This window comes from Apteryx mantelli, chromosome 13, assembly GCF_036417845.1.
Source record: "Apteryx mantelli isolate bAptMan1 chromosome 13, bAptMan1.hap1, whole genome shotgun sequence".
NCBI lineage: Eukaryota > Metazoa > Chordata > Aves > Apterygiformes > Apterygidae > Apteryx > Apteryx mantelli.
The window spans coordinates 22,215,162-22,237,454 of NC_089990.1; the positions used below are offsets into that span (position 1 = coordinate 22,215,162).

At 44.4% G+C, this 22,293-nt stretch overlaps 1 protein-coding gene across 1 annotated transcript in view; it reads right to left on the bottom strand.

Annotated features, from left to right (window-relative positions):
- The window catches only part of TRPC5 (transient receptor potential cation channel subfamily C member 5), a 67,560-nt gene extending 46,265 nt beyond the window's left edge, over nucleotides 1-21,295 (bottom strand). The window contains exons 1-2 of the mRNA XM_067303990.1: nucleotides 20,918-21,295; nucleotides 4,009-4,530 (exon numbers count right to left, since the gene is read on the bottom strand). Of these exons, the coding sequence (XP_067160091.1) occupies nucleotides 4,009-4,530; nucleotides 20,918-21,295 (900 nt within the window). The remainder of the gene's footprint in view (nucleotides 1-4,008; nucleotides 4,531-20,917) is intronic.
- Nucleotides 21,296-22,293: the final 998 nt, after the last annotated feature.

Sequence of the window (22,293 nt, forward strand, 5' to 3'; positions counted from 1 at the left end):
CCATATCCTACAGAGCCTTTACGGGAAAGCCTACTTGTCTCTTGGAACAGGAATTTCAGTGATCCGAAGATCATTTCATCTGAAAGCAGACCTGGAGAAGGCTGACATGTCTCTGCTGGATCTAACTCATGTTTCACAGTGTACTAAAGTTGCCTTCAATTTTTTCCAGTATTTTATGAGTGCCACACAAACACAGATCACAACTACCAAATCCTTCATATCTTCTAAATAAATGAACCTGCTGGCAGAGGGGACTAGCTCCTCCTACGCAGCCTGTTTCTGGCAACGTCAGGCCCGCGGCTGTGGCCTCGGCTAAAGCAGGCACCGTCCACACGCCAGGGTGGGGAACGAGGAGACACAGGCGGGCTGATGGTGCGATTTGTGTGTTTTCCATGCGCACTGCTAGCTGCAACCCCCCAGTAAGCCAGGCTCAAAGCCCTGCGCTCTGTTTAGGAACACAGTGCTCAAGTGGGGACGTGCCTGGGGGTACAGGCGGAGATGGAGCTTTCGTGATGAGCCCGAGAAGTATGTTATTTCCTGAGATATGACTGAACTAAGTGGTACCATTCACCACCCAGCCCTCTTCCAGGCTGCTCACTGTGAAGAGCGAGGGGCTCAGACTAGATCCAAAGCAGCCATGTACACCATTAGTGCGTTGACTGGATTCAGTCCTGAGAACAGCAAGTTGTGTTCACGGTGGGGCAGACTGCTAACTGCTTACTAAAACTTAACACACAAGACCAGATTTTTCTCCAGTTCTTAGGCACCAAAAGATGCAGGCAATTCAGCAGTAGGATTTCAAAATGCCTCAGCAAGATAAGTGTCTAATCTCCAGCATGATTTAGGCACTTAACCTGATTATACTTTTTTAAAATCTTATTGCCTGCTTACCTGCATATTAGCAGCCTAACTAGCTTTGAAAACCCTTCCTCCAGGGGTTCAGTTTGGAGCAAGAGCTGTCCATGGGTGTCTAGCTTTTCCCATCAGGATTTTTTTTCAGTCCTGTGTGTTCACTGCTGGACATCCATCAGCCTGCACTAGGAATTTGAATGCTGTTATTTTCCTATAGCTGCAGCAAAACAGCACCTACTCTACAGTACAGAACTGCAATGGAAAAAGAAAAAGAAAAAAAAGGCAGGTTGGGTTTATCTGAAATGCCTTAGAGAAATAAACACTCAATGATGGGTCTGGTGAAAAGTACTCGTATTCCCAGCCCACTTACACTGGTATTAATCAAGAGTAACTCAAAGATCTGCTCCCTACGCAAGACAGACGGTACAGCATGTCCATCCAAAGGCAAAGATCTTGTTACTGATTCCCTCTTAACGATTCCTTTAGAAAGAAACTTGAAGTTGAACATATCTGCCTGATTAAGCTGAAATGGAATCAATTCATTTTGGAGGGATATTTTTGAGGCTTATTTCACTCAAAAAGAAAAAGCTGCAGGACATTTTCTCTAGCAATTTGTCTAAGAACAATGTGAGATTATGTGTTCTTTATGATGAATATAGAAACAGCCAACTAAGGTAACAACATATAGCCCCAGAAAATAGCTAAGGTCTGCTATGGATTTAAGTCTCAGGCTACTGGAGATTTGACTTGTGAGTTTGTCAATGTTAAGATATAAAATGCTTCAATGAAACAAGATGATCTACTTTTACAATGCCTGCTGTTTCTCTCTGCAGAAGTACCTTTTATAAAAGCAAACTTGTTCTCATTTTCCTTCTTGTCCCCCACAAAAATTCTCCCAGTCTCATATTTTTCAATCATGATTAAAAAGCATTTCTCAGTGTCTCCCACCAAATGTTCCTACTCATTTTTTTCAGAAGCTGGCAATGATGGTTGTTTCTTGCTTGGCATTTTGTTTTGGATTAATTATCAGAAAACTACTGCAATACTTTGTTGCATACGAACAACATGCTGTCTATATTGATCAGGTACCTGTAAATAACCAGGTAGGACGAGGCGGTTCAGTACTGTTGGTTCACTCTGTCCCTGCCCACCAGCTTTCCACCTGGAAACAGCATTGACTTTATCTGGCAGCACAGAGCTTATGCTCATTTGCTATGATTTATATACTTCATCTGTCATGAATGTGTCACAAAAAATGGAATTTGTCCATATATTTGGAATTCAGTCAAATATGACTAAAAAAAAAGAGATGGCAACTGTCAAGCAACCAAACAGAAAGAGTCAAAATTTGTTACTTTAAAAGAGCTTCAGTACTGTTCAGCACCACATTTCAAATACAATGAACTCCTTCGACTTACAGTCTCTTACTATGAACACAAGATAAGGGGCAGTCACAGATTTGTGCCTGGGTGTCACTAGTGAACCCAAACCATGACAAGACGTGGAAATCAGCAGTGATCCACACACAGCAATGCTAGCAGCGTCCTCCGGCACCAAAGGGTGCAAGTGGATGCAGTGTCTGCTGTTCTCAGGCCAGTAAAAAAAAGTGACGTAGGGTTTCTGGAGTTTTTTGTATTCGAGGAGCACTTGAACTGATATACTGTATCACACTTCTCCGGACTAATTCTTCACTACTTGTATGTGTCCCTAATGATGTTATGGTATTACCTAACCCTGTCAGCAAGAGTGAAAAATACAAACTGACACGGCGGCCAGCGAGCCTTGCTGACACTTCACTGGAGTAGCCCCGTGAGACAGCAGAAAGCGAGCACGTGCTAGATCCCAGAAAGCTTAAGGCTTCAGCTCCAGCTTGCTGCATCAGGGGCTGGTGTGCGGGAGGCATAACAGACCGAAGGGAAGAAAGGAAAATCTGCATCTTGCCCTTCTTGACTGTTTCCCTTAAGTGACATGAGCAGCCTGCATGGGAGGTGGAATTTATCATATCAGGCTCTTCTCATCTGGGTCAATGCATATGGCAAAGGCTCACATGTAGGGAGAACAATGCAAAGAGAATAATTTGGTAGGCTTTTCTGCCATTCCTGTCACCCTCTGGACACAGAAATATGTCACAGACATTGAAATTCAGTTCCTCCACAAAGCAAACTAAACTCTTCTGTCAGATAACCCGGGATCACTGGCCAGCAACAATTAATATCTAATCTACTAAACTCTGTCCAGATTTGGAAAGAGAAAGAAAATCCAGAGCCAACTAATGAAACTGTTGTCAGCATTCTCCTTGGGTTCAAGGCCCAACTGCATCAACTAGCAAATCTTTGGATTTGCGGGGCTTTTGAAAGGCTCTCTGTCCTTCAGCTGAAGTATTTCTTTCCTTTCTGGTACTATGGGCAGAAGTTTGAACTTCTGGGAGTTGTTTCTGAGTTCCTAAAACCTGGATGAATGAAGGAGCAAGAATCAAGCTGAGGTGTCTCAGCTGTGAAGAAGTATTTGCACAGCATGGTCCACTTCCTAGGATCTCCTGGGCATTTTTGCCTAACAAAACTGCTGTTAGCACCGAGACCTGGGACACTGAGAGTGCCCTTGATCTCTCCTGCTTTCTTCTTGTGCTGCTCTAGTTTCTGTGGCCCTCATGAGTTTGTGCTGAGTAGGCCCTAGGAAGTGTTTGGTGGCTGGAGGAAGTGAAGAGTATATTATATTGTTTCCGGCAGCCAAGAATGTCATGAGCCAGACAATCTCTTCTAGGCCTGTATACTGGCAGTTACTGGGAAGAGCTTTTGGAGCGAACAAACTTGGAAATCTCTGAAGGCTTTTCTTTGTAGAGGGATGGGTTACATCAAAATGGGATTCAAATATCTTTGAAGCATAAAGTGTTGGTGCTATACAAGCCATAACCCACTGTAGCATGTCCCAGTTGTCCCCAACTGCCACTAAACTCAAGTTGTCACTGAGGTGCACTGAACCTCCTGACTTGTGATTAACCATTTGCACATAGCTCTCTTCTCTATCCAAAGTCAGCCCTGCTGGCTCTCAACTAGCAACCCTGTCTCCATGTAAAGAAACCCATGGAGACTAGAGAAGTGAATCATTTTACCCAACACATGCAGCCTTCACACACCTTTGCATTCAAATGACTCTTACCTCTTTCTGGTGATACTTTATTGCTACCTTTAGCTTTGCCAAATCATGACATTTTTGGGGATCCAGCTCTTCGCTTTGATCATCTCTGTGATTAAGAATGATCTCCAATTCTCGGGAACTCCGTGCTTGATCCAAAAGGTCCTTAGCAAAACGTTTGCACTGCTGGGAAAGCTCTTCATATTCAGCCTTGAATTCATTTTCCACCTTGCTGAGCTCCTTCAGCTCCCAGCCCAATCGGAAAGCCGTCAAGATGGGGTCCTCACTTGATAAGGCAATCAATGAAGGGCTGGCTAAGGCTTTGTAGATGTTCAGCCTCGACCTGGAATGCCTCAGGCTGTCCACCTCCGAACTGGAGACACATTCCACACAGTTGCATCTGATCTGGTGTGGGCGTGGAATTGTCACCCGTCTTTGGACAAGCAGTTTGATGATTTCATAGTTGTTGGTGTGAGCCGCCAGCATTATTGGGGTGATATCTGGAGTGAATTCCGAAAACTGGGTGTCCATCATTAAGGTTGGAACCTATATACAAGGAATAAATCAGAGTAATATCTCATTTGGGAGAGCACAAAAAAAAATGTTCCTCCTTCATACATGTACAGTGATGTTCTAACAAAATTAGTTTTTTTAATACCCTCTGTTCCTTAAATCCTATTGAATCCATGCACAGACGCACTTCTATTCTGGCAAAACCAGAATCCAAAATCCAAATTCCTCCAAATCATGCCTGACTACCTTCACAGCAGGAATTTGTGGCCTTTCAGTTCACGGTTTGGTGTAAAAGTCGGTCACAACTCCATGTTAGTGCTTTATATGTGAAGTTGCTCTGAAATGGATATTTGTTCATATACTGAAAGGTGGACTTCTGCAAGAAAAAGGGAAGACAAAAGGCCCAGGGAAGCACACAAAAAGAGAGGAAAGTCTAGAAAAAAGTGAAAACTGAATAGATTTCAATAATTATCATTATTTGCACTGTTTATTTGCATTAGTGGCCCAAAGACCTACTCGGAGCAGGACTTATACAAACCAAACCAAACACTGGACTGTAGTTGAGCAGAGCTCTTCCTCACCTTCTCCCTACTGCTTGTATTTGAAGTTATTTTTCAGTGGAAAGATACATTACATAACTGCCCTCAGAATAGATTTGTTTTTATTTTAAAGAGTTTGAAAAAAATTAAATGTAAAATTAATGAGCCATAGTCTACTACAAATAAGCCACTACAGGGTGTGCATTATTCAGCTACTGTTGCACTTCTCAAAAGACGAGCTTAATGCACACCCTGTTGTGTCTTATTACTATATGCAGAGTGCAAAATTAGCCCAAAATGCTCTTACATCCCAAGCACGCAGTGTGTTTCCATTTGCAGCACAGGCAGCTCTCTTTGTTGTGTGTTAATCACTACTCAAGCACACTGTACTTCATGTGCCCACCACTCTTGCCCTGGCAGCTGACAGCCTGCTGTTCAAAGGGTGATTGCTGGTTTTGGAGAACAGCAGACCCGCTCCCCCTTGCAAATGTCAAAGACATCACACAGAAACTGTTGTCAAAGAGTTCAAATGACAGGAAATATTGCTCAGTCCATAAAAATCCCAAAGGAAAGCAATGGCAAAATAGCATGAAGTAATCAGTTGGAAATCCTTCTGCAGGATATAGCTAAGAGTGGTTGTGAGATGCTGAACCTTGAACCATTGAATCTGACTTCCCTGGGAGTTAAGTGACTATAGTGGTACAGCGCTAAAGATGCCTGGGCTACAGCTGAGTGATAAAGCCCTACATAATCCAGCCGCTGCAGCAGGACGGGGCCTCTGCCACCCCACATGATGCTCTCCCAGAGGTAGGCAGCCCACCGTGCCGCAGGGTCATTTCCTGGAGAAGGGGGCTCACTGGGGGCTTGAGGCATTTTTGGAAATACTGCAAGTCTGCTACCCTGGACACAGCAGATGAGGAGTTAAATCTCTAGCAGCCTGCAGCCACACAGGTATAAAGAGGTTTTGCTAACAAGGCCAGTCCCTGCAGAGGCAGTTAGGAGGGAGCCTATAAATATGGCTCACAGGCAAGAAAAGAGAACTGCAGTGAGGCTTTGCTGTGGGGAGGCTTTGCTGTGGAGGGCTTAGTATCTCTGTGCCAGATTAGGTAAATATTTTTTAAGATCTTGGGTTGTAAACACCTGAAAGTAGCTCTCTTTGTAAGGTCTTTGACCTTCTTTCTTTGCTTAGTTGGTTTAGGTAGTTTACTAAATGTCAAGAGAAAGGTGCAGGTTCCTCTTTGTCTCCTAGAAGCTCTTTCTTAAGCTCTGATGCTCGTATAACTGCATTTATCTTTCTTCTCCTCCTTTTACAGTCAGCTGCTGTATCCAGAGCCTCTGCCTCAAAGGAAGAACACCTTCCCCCTCTATCACTCCTATTACTGTCAGGTTTAATCTTGTTTTTCTGTACAGAAGTTATTGTACTCAGAGCTGTAAAAAGGATTTTCAGCTTTACACAGATGAGGTATTCATGTTGCTCAGAATATGAAATGGGCACTTGCAGACAAAAGTAGTAATGTTACAGGTGAGGATAGGGCTAATCTTATCTGCTACTATCCTCCTACTCTGAAGGCTTTCTAAATCTGGATCTAGGGCTCTCAAAATGCTTGTCCCAAGGCTTGGGATCAAATCGGGGGTATCTGCCAAGTGATCTCCCCTTCCTTGTTCTGGCTCATGTCACAAGCCCTCAACCCAAAACTGGAGCTCAGCTTTGTTAGGAATCAAGCTGTGTGGAAGATAGGTTTTCTCAGACAGCTTGCAGCACTTCTAATTGCAGGCTAACAAGGGAAACGGGGACACAGAAAAATAGGAGTGTTCTCCGAGGTCTGGATGCAGACCAGTCTGTAGCCTCAAATCACAGGAACTGCAGCTTATTTCTGATTATAGCTGAGCTGCAAAACAAATGAGTGAAAGCATGGAACAGGAGCAGTGCAAATGAAGGCTGCTGTGGCCCCTCTTCTTCCTATGAATAGTTGATCCAAAGACAATGCATTGGCTAAAAATTGTGTCTTGTGATGATTGTTTTAAGTGTCGTCTTGCACGGTGCTTTGATAACCTGCATCTTAATCAACAAGACCTCTTGTTTTAAAGATGGGGCTCTCCAGAGAAAGCCTTTGCTCTCGGGCTGTAGCCTATGTATCATCAGCGGAGCTGCTGCAGATATTTACAATGCTGCATCGTAATTGCCGATGTTTTTCCTGCACTGCTCTGACAGGCTGAGTTCATGTTTAGATCAGCTTTTTCTACGTCTTGGGTTAAATTGCTGTGTTGGAAGTAGAAGAGGAATAAATTATTTTACCCCATGGCTCTGCAAAGCTCTCCCAAGGTTATTTTCATTAAGTGACCTAAATAACAAATTCTTTTCTATTAACCTCATCACCTGACACACGCTGTTAAGCTGAGTCCTTCAGAACCTTATTGTCAGAACTTGCATCGGAGCCATGTGCCTTGTCTGCATTTTATCTTAGCAATGTTCTCTTAAGAAATTAACAGTACCCTTAACAAGTGATCGATAGCTTGTTATCATCTTTCTTGCATTAATGCTCATAAAGCTAGGCTGCTTACCAGCATGCCATCGCTTCTTTTCCAAACGATGCTGCAGTGAGTGAAGAAACTCCTTATTTAAAAAGAAAGGGGGAGAAATGAGCTATGCTCCTTATAGAAGAAGAAAATGGAGGGTAAGCTCACATAAAAGCACTGTTCAGAATAGCCGAGCTCTCCTCTGAACCTTTTTTTATTGATCATTGGAAAAATCAGAGTTTTCTAGTAAATAGTGCACCTCTGGAAAGACACTCTGGATAGGAAGAGCAGGACTCTGCTTACATTAGTAAGTAGTATGGTGTAATCAGAGCTGAACTGTAGAGCAAAAGGACTAGCACTGAAGGCCTGATGGCCATGCTAAAGGTCTTCTGGTGGTTTTACTTTAGACTTACTCCGGTCTGGTGTAAGAGTACTCCTGGAGCACATCGTGCGGTTTAGTGTCACCAAAAGCAATCCAGTACAAGTGCTCCGAGATTGCTTCACGGTGTGAACTGAAGCACAGTGAATGGGGAGGAGAGGGAGATTCAGTTCAAAAGCATGTTCCTGATCCAAACGAAAACGCTACTATACTGCATCTTTTGCCTTTTATGGACTGTGGAAGCTAAGTTAATACCCAGGTTTAAACACTGAAGGATTTCAAAGCAAGCTATAGTGCTTATACAGCATCTACCATCTAACTATGCAGATAAATAAGGACAACTAGGTGAAAGCAGTCCTTCTGGAGCAATGAGATTTGCTAGTCAAAATGAAAATCCTGAGCTCCATCTCAGGAAAGAACCTGGCTCTGTCTATTGACTGTTTGGGGATGGTTTTCTGTTCCTATCTCTGTCTTTCTCTTTTCTGCCCCTCTGCACTGACAGTCCTCCCTTTTGTGATGAGGTAACCCTGCCTGACAAGTCTCCCTTCGCATTCAATTCTCTCGCTGGTGCTCACTTTTACTGCAGTGCTCACAGGAGCTGTCTCCTCCGATAACCCGTCAGCACGCCAGGCCTGAAGTGCAAACAGACTACCCAGAAAGTAAAGCAAAGCCTAAGCACAAAAGCCTTTGCTTTTTACTTTTATTCATCTCTTTAATTATAAGCTTCTTGGGTCAGAGGCTAAATACACATCTTTTCTAGCATTGAGAACGCTGCCATGTTTTCTTGAAAATAACTAATAATACTTTTAATTGTCACATGTTCAGGCCATCTCCATGCCATAAACGAGCATCTCATTTGTACCAGTATAAATTGTAAATATGGACTATATATTTAACTGTGTTATTTTCAGCTAGTGTGACTTTTTGATTCAACTAAGTATCAAAAAAGATTTTCTAACTGCCAAAACAATGTTCTACTCAACAAAAAACCCATGTAACTTCATGGAAGACTTCAAATGCAATGCTTACAGAATGGAAGACCGAGTAATTTATTGAAAAAGGATTTCCTACTTCTAATTCATTTTTCTGCACGTAGCCCTATGGGAGAAGCACATATGCCATCCACAAGAATGGTAAAAGGCACGGCCCATTTTTGTCAGTCTAAAAAGAGGACTCTGCAGTATATCAATTTAGCGTGAGGCTTGGTGGTCAGAAGGTGCTTTAGCAGGGACTGCGATTTTGTTCAGAAACACAGTCCTGTGGCACTTCTAGATGCAGCTCTATAAACAGAGAATGAGAGATGGAGTCAGTGTTGCTAGACTGCAGATCAGCCATGTTAACACCAAAATGATCTTGAAAAAATATATATTGTGACTTGAACGGCCAGCTGAATCCTGCTCCCTGCCTAAACCCCATAATCAAAATTTTTTCATTGACAGAACCCATTAGGCATTTGTTTCCATATGTGGGACTCTGGAAAAATGTTACATGCTTATACAATTTTAAGTACTCATTTTAGGTGACACAGTGGTGCTGATTTCAATATCTTAATCAGACATGCCCTGGGAGACATCTTGTATCCCTGAGAGTGACAATATCAATATTAACAGAGGTCGATTTTTCACTGAAGAGCAATTAATTGAATGAAATGATGCCATTTGGTTAAGGAAATATAATGAACAATGCAAACTGATTGGTAACAAAAAAGTCATGTTCTATAATGGCCTTTTTACTGGTTAGGAAAAGTCTTCAACCGTGGCATAAAGCACACTTGGTTGTAGGCATAGTTTTGGGCAAGCTCTACTGTGATCATTGAAGCAATTCTGGTGATTTCACCAATAGAGGTAACCCAGAATACCCCAGCTGAAGAAAGGGCTCCTTCTGGTTTAAAATCTGCTCAGTGACTTATATACCCGTAAAGCCAAATAAAGTCTCTGCCCCTCAGACTGACACTGCAAAACCGAGAACTTAAGCTGGTACCTTTTCAGCACCCTGGAGCAAGTCAAATGCTGATGCTAGGTAACTGGAGAATATATTTTAACACTGAAATACCTATCTTTGAATAAAACATGGCATGATACAGTGCATTATTACTGAAATAATGCAAAAAATAAGATGATTCATGATCCTTACATAACCATGCTTTTTCTTCTCCGAAACCAATAAGCAAAAGCAAAACAGATATTAATCCAGATATATCTGCTCTAGATACTTCTAGTTTTAATTTGGCTGCTTATCCATGTATTTAAAAATGGAGGCAGACCCAAGGGATTGGTTATGCGGAGCTAAACTGAAACCTAGGGCATTTGACAGCAGCAGCAGATATGTATCAAAGCTTGTTGTGTTCAGCCATGTGTTTAGGAAATGCAGCACGGCCAGCAAGGTTGTCAAAAGATGTCACCATTTATGGCTCATGCTACTTAACAACTTCTGTTTTGTAGGGGATTAAAAAAGAGGAATCGGGAGAGAAGCCTTTAGAAGGAAGAAATTTTGCAAATATGTGTTTAAATGGCCTATGGCAACTCCTTGCAGACAGAGCACTCTCTCCTCCAAGCCACTCTCCCTCTCCAACGTGGGTGGAGGAAACAAGATGAGGCAGTTGATGATTACACGAAGCAAGAGTACAGTCAGTGTGGAGTTTCTTCTCTGAATCCCAGAAGGATGCTGTTACAGAGTTGGACAGCTTGTGTCTGAGACAGCTCCTGCTCTGCCCTGAAATCCCGCGTCTTGCTGCAGCCCAGAAGAAGAGTTGAATCCAGCGGGAAAGGGGCTTCCATCCTTGGTTGAATCCATGGGAAAGGGGCTTGCACCCTTGGTTGAATCCAGCAGGAAAGGGGCTCCTGTCCCAAGGGGTGCTTCGCCTTGTTTAGAGAAGCAAGCCCAGCGCTGTGCCATGAGCAATTGCCCCCTCTCCTGGTTATGACTTCTCACTCGGATAAGGACGGTTGAGAAGTTTATTGCACTCACAATTTACATATTGTGTCATATTATCTCTATGATACAACCAACTATCAGATGAATCTTGGTTTTATCGGTTTACATAGCCTGGGGCTAGCTGACTAATGACACTCGCCCAACTAAGACAAACTGCTGCTAGAGCAAAAACGTGGCATAACTGAAACTAGAACCTGGCTCTGTTAAAGCCTTGCCAACATGCACACGTTTCCTAGTTGCTTGCTGGATCTAACTGTTTCCTGAGATCCTCTCACACCAATTCAGGTGCAAGTCTAGTATTGCTGACATGAGAGTAAATTGAATTCTTTCCTGAAGTTCAGATCAGCAGACTAGTTCATATAACTGAGGATGTTTTTTTCCATTTCAAAATATAAAACGCTGTTTATTCATTTTTCACTTTTCTTCATTACCATTTTAAGAGCTACTCAGTGATAGGAACAGCTATTTTAGGTGTCAACAAAGACTAAACCCTGACAATTTTTAATTTTAAGTTAGGAAATTGTTTTTTTAAAGAGCTTACTTATTCTAGACCTGCTAATTTCTTGAATACACTAAAGACTTTGGGAACTCCACTGTACCTTACATGTGTTTTCATTTTACAGATAAGCATTCCTCTGATCCCAAAAGTGCCAGAATAAAGACAATCCATGGCTGGTTGGAAATCTGCAGCCATTATCAGGCATTGCCTGGAAAGTCATCTTTATAATGGCTAATTTTTTTCAAGCATTTTTCCAGGATTTATTCTGGGAGGGAAGAGTTGCCTGTCCAGCTTTTTAATTACTTCATTTTATCTGACCTATGTATTTTCTATTCTGACTTAGTGGTTACAAGGACAAGATGTGCTAATATGGTCTAATAATCTTACTATCTATAGTCTTTTATGTCATCATCTTTGTACGTAAAATGTCCCTATTTCCTGTAATTCATTAGCGTGTGCAGATGAGAGATGTTTCATTAAGTTTAGTGAGGTAATATGTTGCTAACAGGCTTTGGAAAGGGAGGGCTTTTTGCATAATGTTGGGGGCTTATGTTCCTATTTAAGCACATTTAAAAAATAACTAAACGAATCAGATTCGATCGTGATGGGAAGGCAGCACAAAGTGGAGGGAGCGACAGCATCTGGTGCCAGCCCAGTGCTGTCGGATGGGGCACAAAACTGGTTCGGATGCTCACAGAGCAGGTGGCTGCGTCTCTCCCCATCCGACTCGCAGGTTGTGCTTCCGGCATTGTTTTTATGCTAACCAACAAGACACTGCCGTTTCTGACCCCAGAGTTCATGGTAGCAAAACCATGGCAACCTAGAGAGGCGACAAGGTCTTACAAAAGAATAAAATCTGTGTGGTTAGGATCTTCCTTTACTGTCACTTAAGCAGTGACTTCGTTATTCCCAATGTTAAGGAGTTCAAAACATCTAGCTACTGGTATCCCACACGTGCTGCAGAGACCGGGTCTAACTCATCATCTGGCTGCACAAAGAGGATTTTAAGTGCAGCCTCTTCTCACTTCCATGACTTAAGCAACAACAGCGCATGCAAGCCCGAGACTCTCGCAGGCTTGAGCGGTTTTCCAACACGCTCTCCCAAGGCAATGGCAGAGCGCAGATGCTGGACGTACATGGTTCCCTCTCGACAGCAATGCGGAGATCAGAGAGAATTTTCTTGTTCACAGAGTCGATGCCTTTTTGATTTTTCCCACTTTGCTGCCACTCTGTCCATCACACGCTGAACACTATTGCCACAGCACAGGGATAAGCAAGCTGCAAGGATGCCATTCTGCTTTGCAAAAGCAAGCACAGCTGTATTCAGCCACCTGAGCAGGATGAGGGGACTCCTGCTAAGCAGCTCTGCGAGTATTAATTCTTTAGAGATCCCAGAGCTTTGTTTCAGAGGAGTTTCTAATTTGTTGCATTTGATTTCCTCATACAGACAAGCTTCCCTTTTGAAAATGTGTTGCAAATATTGCAACAAGCGTATTCCTAGCAGTGAAGTCTAAGGGTCTGTGTCAAAAACCCATTCTAGGTTTCAGAAGTCCTACGGACTAGAAGCAAAAAAGGGATGTTATGTTAGGGGACTGATCTAAGAGGGCTGCTAACAGCGTAATCACGGGGCTTGTGAGCAAACTGGTTACATTCATGGATGCTGGGCAGGTAATGAAATATGTTGTTTGAAATGTAACATCTTAATCCACAGACTTACAGACAGACCAAAAGTTATTTTGTGCAGCAAGAAGCAGCATTTTTTCCCTGCAAAGGTTGCTCCAGGTAGTCCACCCAGCTGAAATCCAGCACCCACACGACTCCTGGCTGAAAACGCACACTGCGCGGTGTGCAGAGCTCTCTCCCCTTGTAGGGTGTCAGACTGCCGGCAGCTCTCCCATCACGTTACGCCGCTGCATTACCTATTCCCGTGAGCTGCGCTGTGTCGTCGGCCGTTGACGCAGGCAAACGTTAAGCTCACTCCCACAAATGAATGAAGATAATTCCCTGGGAAGCGCCTAGCATAAATGCACGTCCCTGACTTCTCACCTGTCTCTTCATTCGATTACGAGCGCGGCATGTTTGTGCACGCTGTGAGGCCTTTCCTGGCCTGACCCCACCAGCTCTCCTGGGAAATAAGTGACCTATTGCTGGCCCAGGAGGAGCCGGTGACTTACTTGCCCCTGTCGGATGCCCGGTCACCGGCACTGCAAACTGTGGGCCCTCACCCGCACGACGCTCATTAGCTCGACTAGGCGACACGCTGCCTGAGCTCCTGCCTGAGCTCCTGCTTTCGCCTCACATCTCCTTCTCATAGATTTAAGATTATTTGGGGAGGAAGGCAGTGGGGAGGGAGGAAAGAGATTCCCAGTTAAATGTAATCATCAGCTGAAGTGGTCTTTGATTTCTCTGTTGTTTAGTTTAATTAGATGGAATTCATTTTGAAGGCAGCCGCCAGTGTCAGAGGCACGTTAACCATAGCTGTGAATTATTATTGCATCAATAAAAATAATGAAAAGCTTGGATGCTGGCAGAGCCATTAGGCTTTGAAGCAGTAACAGCTAGTTTTCTGTTTTCAGACACAATCTTTCTTCCTTATTGTGCTTTTCAAATATCTTTGTACCGAGAACAGTTTTTCTCTGCTGCTTCTATTCTTCAGAGCCCGCCCTGGCTCTGACTGTACCTAACCAGGGTCCATCCTCCCTTTTCACTTTGGACCTCTCGTATTAACATGGAAATGGCCGTACTGAGTCATATCGAAGGGCCAGCTAGCTGCACTGAGCCATCCCGAAGAGCCGGTTACCCTCTCTGGTACATGCTCAATAACAAGGACTCAGGAGGAACGCGGGAACGGGTCACGCCTATGGATTTCCTTCATAGAGGTGCCCAGGTTTCAGCAGCCCAACCTGAATTAGCTGAACTGCTTTTTAATCTCACGGAACACCAATACTGCTCGGATGCAGTGGCTAAGACTGCAGAAGTGCTACACAGACCCACTTACACTTGGGGCTTGCTTTGATCCCTGCGTCTTCATGTCCCTGCCTTGGTAACGCTCCACGCATGGTGACAAAGGTCTGGCCCGCAATGCCCAGCATCAGACAGTGCCTTTAACCAGCATATCCATTGCCACAGTGTAAGCGAGCACCTTGTTTGTCCAGCCTGCGTCTGAACGCCCTCCCCACGTCCACCCTCAGCTCACAGGGCAGCAGCCAGTGCTACAAGGCTTAGCAACTTCAGCTGCAGCCTCCCCGGGTCCCTCCTGCGCCTCTAGCCTTCAGAATTATCACGGAAACGTGCACCTTTCACTGAGGGAGAAGCGATAACATTTCTCACAGCCAGAATACCAGGAAGCAGACCGGTCCTTGGGTCCTGTCACAGTGCCCCTCCGTGCAGCTTGCTTGCGGGTGACACGGATCCGTTAAGTGCTTCTGTCAGGGAATCAGGAATACCAGCAACTTCTACAACTGTTCTCTAGTTGTCTGTAGAATTTAACTTTTATGGCATGAGCTACCTGACACCTGAGCTGCTTCCTTTGACTTAAAAAGCTCTGTCAACGACTGCCTGTGTCTGACAATGTTAGCAACAAGCTTGCAGGTCTAACCAGTATCTGCAAGTTTGCAGAAATCAAGGCGTGTTGGAAAAAGAGCCAAACTTTGCACTGGACTCTGCATACAGGACAAAGAAACTCTATGTGAGTAGGAAAATGAAACCAAACACTCTGAAGCAAAGAAGTTATTGGATTTGGGCAAGAATAAAACGGTTTAATGCACCGTACAATTTCTGGTTCACAAAAGATTGTCTCAAGGCCACTGATCTATGATATTTACACAGCGATTAAGGCAGATTTTCACTCATCAGCTCTTCTGAAAAAGGATTTTTGAGGTCAAATGTTAAGTCAGCAAATACTGTAAAATTTAGCTACCTTCCTCCAGCAGGTGCCTAAGAATTAGCAACTAACTAAGATTCAAAACTTGCCTTTATTTTCTCTAGGCTCCTCTTCACAACCATATTCTTCTAGGGCTTATTTCTGCAAAGATCCTTCTTTTGGAAGACATATGGATCGGTATCTGTTGAGATTTCATTGACTCATAAGGCCTTTGGACAGCCGAAATAAATTCAATCACAGTTATAAATACCGAGATCCCTTTTCTTTTTATTCTCATTATTGAGGAATCGCATTTGTAGTCCCATCTGTGAAACAGATTAATTCAGAGCCATCTGCAATGAGCAAATTGCTAATTTTGGCAGATACCAGAGGGATGCTAGTATCATCCTTATGTAAACATTTGATGTCAACTCTGATTGCGAACAAAACAGCTACCCATAAAGGTGCTTATGGCTAGCCCGTGAACATGTAGTAATTCAGATGACTGATTACAGCTTCTTAAAGAATGGGAGCAGGGTCCAGTAGTCAGCGTACACTGCACACATTGCATTGGAAACGCATCCACCGTAACAAGGCAAAAAACGATGTGAGATCTGTGCAAGCCGAGAGCGCTGCCCTGGGTGCCGTGACGCGTGCTCAGTGCAGAACCGGGGCCGCTCTGCAGAAACCGCCCAAGAGGCGGTTACAGAAATCCCCCTGGATGTTCACGGGACCTCACCTGAAGTCAAAGGGAAGATTCGTACTGCTGTCAGAGGGATTCAGCATTTTCGGAAACACAGCTATTACTAATGATGACGTAAAACTGAAGATTCAAATAGAGTGGGAAATGTGAACTTTCAGACGCCTATTTTCTCTTTGTTAGTGCAGTTAGGTACAGACTCCAGCCTGACTGAAAACACAGTCCACTGTATTGATGCCTGTATGGCTAAAAACCATATCTGATACCACTTTCAGAAAAAAAACCAACAATGTCAAAGATCAAATAGATGGGGAGGCAGAGGATTTTATTGGAAGGGAGAATTTGTTCAATAGGCTTGATATCTACATTCCCTTGCTCCAAGTGGTAGTACTGAATCCAAAAATGAAAGAATCACTTCAAGTTCCCTGGTAATCTCAGTCCCATAGGGCCCCAGCTAGACCTCTGGTTTGGAGGGGTACCTATAGAGTGAGCCAAAGAAACGTGTTTTGCCAGACGGCTCCACCGATGTTCTGTGCCTGTTTACACCGGCAGAGAGGGGGGACGCAACACTGATCTTTGTACACTGCTTATTACTTTTTCTAACCCCGCTCCACTCTTTATGATAATTATTCACTGTTTTGTCTTCTTATTTGTTGTTAATATCACGGCACGTATCGTCTGGAAGATCTGCGTATGGATCATCATGCCAAGCAGCGTGCAGTGCACACGTACTGCTGTTCTGCTACTACGCAGTACAACACCAGCTTCTTCATGGTCCTTAAAAGCAAACAGTACCTATCAAAGCACCTGATCTGGCTCCTTTTTATGCCCTGGGGAACATACATTCACTGACTGCAAATCTCCACTGCAAAATTAGCACTTGCGTATCCTCAAGGTTCCATGATTTTTAGTTTGTGTTTTGCTGCTCTTCTTAATATTCATGAATAGCCTGTCTTCTTCCCAAATGCCCGTCATGTAGTCAGGGAAAACCAAACTATCATGTGATGTAAGTGACCAGCTAGAAATACAAAGCAACTGGTCAAATAGTGGTTAAAACGACCTTTGAGGCTTAAATTTGAGTCAATTATTTGACAAACATTTGGAAATAACAAATGCACTTGTAAAAGTTACAGAATTAAAAAAGCTCTCTTGTTACTTAGTCTGTTTTGAAAGGACAGTTGAATTTTCATTTATTTCTCTGTGAATTCAGCTCTTAGTGCTGTGCCAGGTCCAGACATCAGCACACCTGTAGGGCCTCCCTGGACACACAAAGTGAGATGCTTGTGCCGTAATGACTCTTTCCCTGACCCCAAACCTCCCAAAGGAGACAGCGCGCTCCACAACAGCAGTAACTTTGTGAGCCGTGGAGTTATTGCAACCGGGGGAGTTTTCTCCACAGCTCTATCAAGAGACTCACACAACAGTAAAGAGAACTGTGGCTGTAAATTGTCAGGATCAGACAGAACAGATTCGAGGAGAAATGCAAAGTGCCTAAAATAGCCCATGAACTTGCTTGGAGGCAAACCTGAAAGGACACACATCCCCTCGAACGCATCCCCGTTGAGCATGCTCGTCCACCCTGCGCTTTGCGGTGGCCCTTGGAGAGGTTGGGCTCGTGCTCCCAGCTCTGCTGTGCTCCACATGTGAATGGAGTCACCTCCCGTCTCCCGAGACACCTCACGCGCACGCTGCCGTGCGGAGAAGCACGTTGTTATAGTTGCTGCCTGCGCCTCACCCTGCCACCACCACGGCATTCGCGGTCCGTGGCGCTGCAGCGGCAGCCTGCCGAAGGCCGGCAGAGCATCGGCTGCCTGCGGGCATTTGCTAACAGGCCGCGAGCGGCTCTGCTGCCTGGTCCTCGGCCGCTTTTGGCTGCCCCTTACACCACGCGTGAGAGCCCGATTCCCGTGCATGAGGAACACAACGGAGGTCACTTCATACACTGGGAAGTCTTTGGCCTTCTGCTCCCCGGCAAGGTCACCGTTCAGGGGAAGAGCTCAGCTCTTCCCCACCAGGGAGCTCTCGAGGGATGGGCACGGGGCGAGCAGGGTGCACTGCTCGGCAGCTGGGTGACCCAAAGCACGTCAGCTCAGGGCCAAAGGGGCCCATGGGCTTTTTATTCCTTGCCCTTCCTTATTTTGTGGGTATCTCTTGCTGCCTAGGGTACAGTCACCGTAACCCTACAGGAGACAGATATAACGCAACCTGGGTCGTTTTCACTCAGGGCTGCACTCGAGGAGAAGGATGTGTGAACGAGCAAAGGTGCACGCCTATAAAGTGGGTTACGCTGAACGATGCCCCTCAGCTGCTTTCGAGGACGCGGATGCAGACAACCCTGCAGGGAGCTGAAGGGAGCAGGTGCAAAAAGAGCAGCTCTTCGTGCCCGGCAGCCGGGGAAGTGGGACTTCAGTACAGCGTAAAACCGTAAGCTCTCGGAGGCAGGCAGCGGGCGAACGAGGGCTGAGCGGTTTGCACAGCCCCGGCCTAGGAGGTTCGATGAAGGCTGCGACCAAGCTGCGTACTGAGCGCAGCCCCGAGAGGCAGCCAGCCCCGGTGAGAAACAGCGTGGAGGCAGGAGCTGCCTTCGCACCGGTTGGGGCAGGGAAACCGAACGCTGTGCGTTTCACAAAGAGGTTATTCTACACCTTCCATATAAACGCTCTAACACTCTCTTACAGATTTCTCATCCAGGCAGTAACTGTTTTGGGAGGTGTGAATTTTGGTTACTACTCAACCAGCAAAGCAGGGTTTTCTATATGTTTTAGGGCATATGAGTAACTCTGATTAGGACAAGGTTGTGCTAATCTGAATTATCAGGTGCTTTCTGTGAAAGCAATTAGGGGTGGGATTCCCGAAGGGCTTCCTGAGAAAGGGCCCAGCAAAGAAATTACTGAAGGTGTATTGAGACAGCTCTGGAATGAGCATCAGGAATTTGCGCTCAGAAGCCCCTCCTGCATTAACTTTGAGATTTGACAAGCTAAGCTGTGTGTCCCAGCTTTGCTTAACTAAGCACTTCTTTTCATTTAATGTAATAACACTGTACATGAAATAAATATTAATTCCCATCACCGCATGAGCAATCAGTGAAACTGCAGAAGTGAGAGACCGATCCCACAGCCCTCTGCGGGCAAACCCTTCTGGCGATGTACCGGGGAGCCTGAGCCGCTGCCAGGGAAATCAGCAATCCTAGTTTGGATATAGGATCTTGCATCAAGCCAGCACCAATCTAAAACCTACTGATGAAATCTGGTTCTGTAGCAAACCTTGTAAATAAAGCTGGAGCTGGCACTGCCTCTTTTCCCCCCGCACACATGTTCCCCTTCAAGGTATAAACTTTGCAGCAGGTATAAACATAGCTACGGAAAGATAGCTATGCGCTGGCATCCTGATCAAGAAAAATGAAACAGCCCTCCTATGAAATACAGCACTAAGCTAGAGATGTTGGAGCTGAGCTTCAGCTGCAATAAATTAGCCTTATTTAATGGACTTCTGGCTCTGTCCAGTTAAGCCAGCAAGGCTGTGAATTAGAGCAGACACAGGGTTTGTAATCCAAGAGGTTTTAGAGAAATCCACACTGAAACCCATCATTTGCTTTTCATGACAATTCAGATGAAACTTGTCATTAACCTTCAATACTTACTGGCAATTCCTCATGCTACTTAGGAACACTTTCAGCAAAGCGATCTTCTACCCTTTCTGTCATTTTGGGGTGCAGGATGATTAAACTTTCCATGAGACCAAGAAAAAAAAGTTCATTCTCCATGAATGACCTGTACTTTGCTACTTGTATTTTGCCACACTAAAACCCAGTGCTAACATTTCAATTTTTAGCTCTGACACTAGAGATTCTCCACATCTCTAGTGAGTAAATCAGGGAGCATAATTGCATTTCTATGGCATGCACAATACTGCCCTTTCTAAATACAGAGCTGAAAACTCTTGAATGTGGTCAGGGTTGATCTGAAGTTTCCTTACTGTTTGCTTTGACTATAAAACATTACTACGGAAAAACTACATACTAAGGGTCTACCAACAGAAAAAGTTTTCTTCTATGATTGACTGGTATTACTCCTTTCTTTCTTTCAACACAGAGGAATGTGTCCAAATAGACTTCAAAACACGGCCTTAGAAACAAGAATCATCTAAGTTTTGGATGTTGCTTTCTAAGCAGTGAACATACAAAAACTGACAGTGGTCAGTAACGTGTATAAACCATCCCAGCTCCTGGCCATATTACTTGCAAATAAAAAAAAGGAAAAGGGAAGTCAGGGAGTGTGGGACACGTGACACTTGAAAAAACAGGATTCGGACTCTGGTTTGCACAAAGATCCTCACGTAACCTACTGATGGCCTTGTAGCCAAGGATCCTTCATACACGCCATAGCAGCTTCCATTGCTCAGATATATAGCGCTTAGCTCATGCTGTAACATCATGTACTTCTGCCTTGGCATCTCTGAACTGGAGCTCTCCAGAGATGGAGACCAAGAAGATACGTCTGTACTATGGCTAAGCACTGAAACTTAGCAGGCTGCTTGTTTGCTTACAGTTATTTATAAGCTTGTGTGTTTTCAGGATTTACTTTTGAAAAGCAATTCCACTTATTAATAACAGTACAACAGCATGGCAGTAGTTCATATTTATAGATTGTACTATAATTCCAGGCAGCCCCAAATTCCTTTATAAAGCATGCATCTGTAAATCTATCTATAAATCAGTAAGTCCACAAATACTGTAAGACTGAAAAGAACACTGAGTGAAATGAAAAATGCCCAAAGTATTTAAGCCAGGAGGGACATGTTTGCTCCGACCGAAAGTTATCATCCAAACAGGACTGTCCCCATTTACTCTGGGCATTTAGGACAAGGTACCTGCATTAAGGACTTTGTTTCACGACTCTTGCACAGAGCCTCCTCTGTGCAGTAACCCGTTTCCAACGCAGGACTTTTCTTAGGATAATGACTTAAAACTGAACTGAAACATGTGACTAACCTGTTTTTCACCACTTGGCTTCCTGTAATTCAGCAGCAGCTCCACAGCCCCCACCACCTCTTTCCGTATTGCATATAGCAGAGCATCTCCCACGTACACACTGTGGTTCAAGAGTAACTCCATGATCTCCAAATTCTCATTCTCTATGGCTATTAAAAGGGCACTGCGACCAAGAGGATCCATACAGTTAATGTTGATGTTGTAGTAGATCTCTGCCTCTTGTAAGGCATGTTTCACGCTGGCATAGTCCCCCTTCTCCACAGCGCTGAGGTAGGCCTTCTCCTCCACCGAGAGTTCTGCCTCCGCTCGCACAATCTGCAGTGGGATCCGATCTCTGTACGGCGAATAATTTACCTTTTTGTAGTATAGCTGGGCCATTGTTCATAGTGACCGGGCAACCTAGTGGGGAAGAAGAAGCACACGTAAGTGACAAAATGGACAAGCAACCCCTACCGGTTCCTCACAGCGAAAAACCTCCAAAGGTTCATTGCAGTAAAAGCTTCTGACTCCTCTTTAAGGTGTTTCATTCTCAACGCAGTGACGATAACGCTCCCTGACCAACCCCACATTAAAAGGCTACCTGAAAAAGTAAGTGGTTACACTAGTGCTCTGAAGAGGTACACAGAATGACACTGGCTATACTTTTAAATCTGGCGTAAATGCTAGGCTAGTGATTTATCTGCTGAGAAGCACAATCTTGTTTATGGCTAATCTATCCACGTGTGCAAATAGGAGGATTTCTCACCTCTGCTTTTTCTCCACTGAATGTTTTCTTTTGTCCACCCCCCCTTGTTTATAACTGTTGAGCCAGATCCTCAGCATCTCTGAACTGTCAATGATGGCAGCTGTTGAATTACACCCTCCTGTTTACAGTAATAAGGTTTGTTTTCATTATTTTTGCTCCCTTCTTCTTTGCTCCCGTCTCTTAAAATAGAATTTCATTTTCCTCTAACGTTTATTCTTTGACTAGGTCACAGTTTTATTTTAAAGCTTGCATGCTTTCAATGTATTTTCTCACTTTTCTCATCTATAAGGCTAATGTAGAAGGGCACCACTCTTGCTTTCCAGAGGCAGTGGTATTGCTTATTATGGTCTAGGGGAAGGAGAAAGAAATCCTGCCCTGCAACAAGTGTAGCAACCTGAATGAATTACTGCTTCCTCCCATGGCCCAAAGAGCCTAGCAGGTGACTGGAGTCATTGCAAACATAGCCTGGAAAGGTATTCGCACCTAAGGATAAAGGACCCATGGTCATCTACCTCTGTTTGGCATCAAGGAACCCACCACAGCTGGATACCAGCAGTTATAAGTGTTTGGATCACTTATTCCATCTCTTTGCCCAAAGCTCAATGGTTTCCTGCAGCAAATCAGCCAGAGC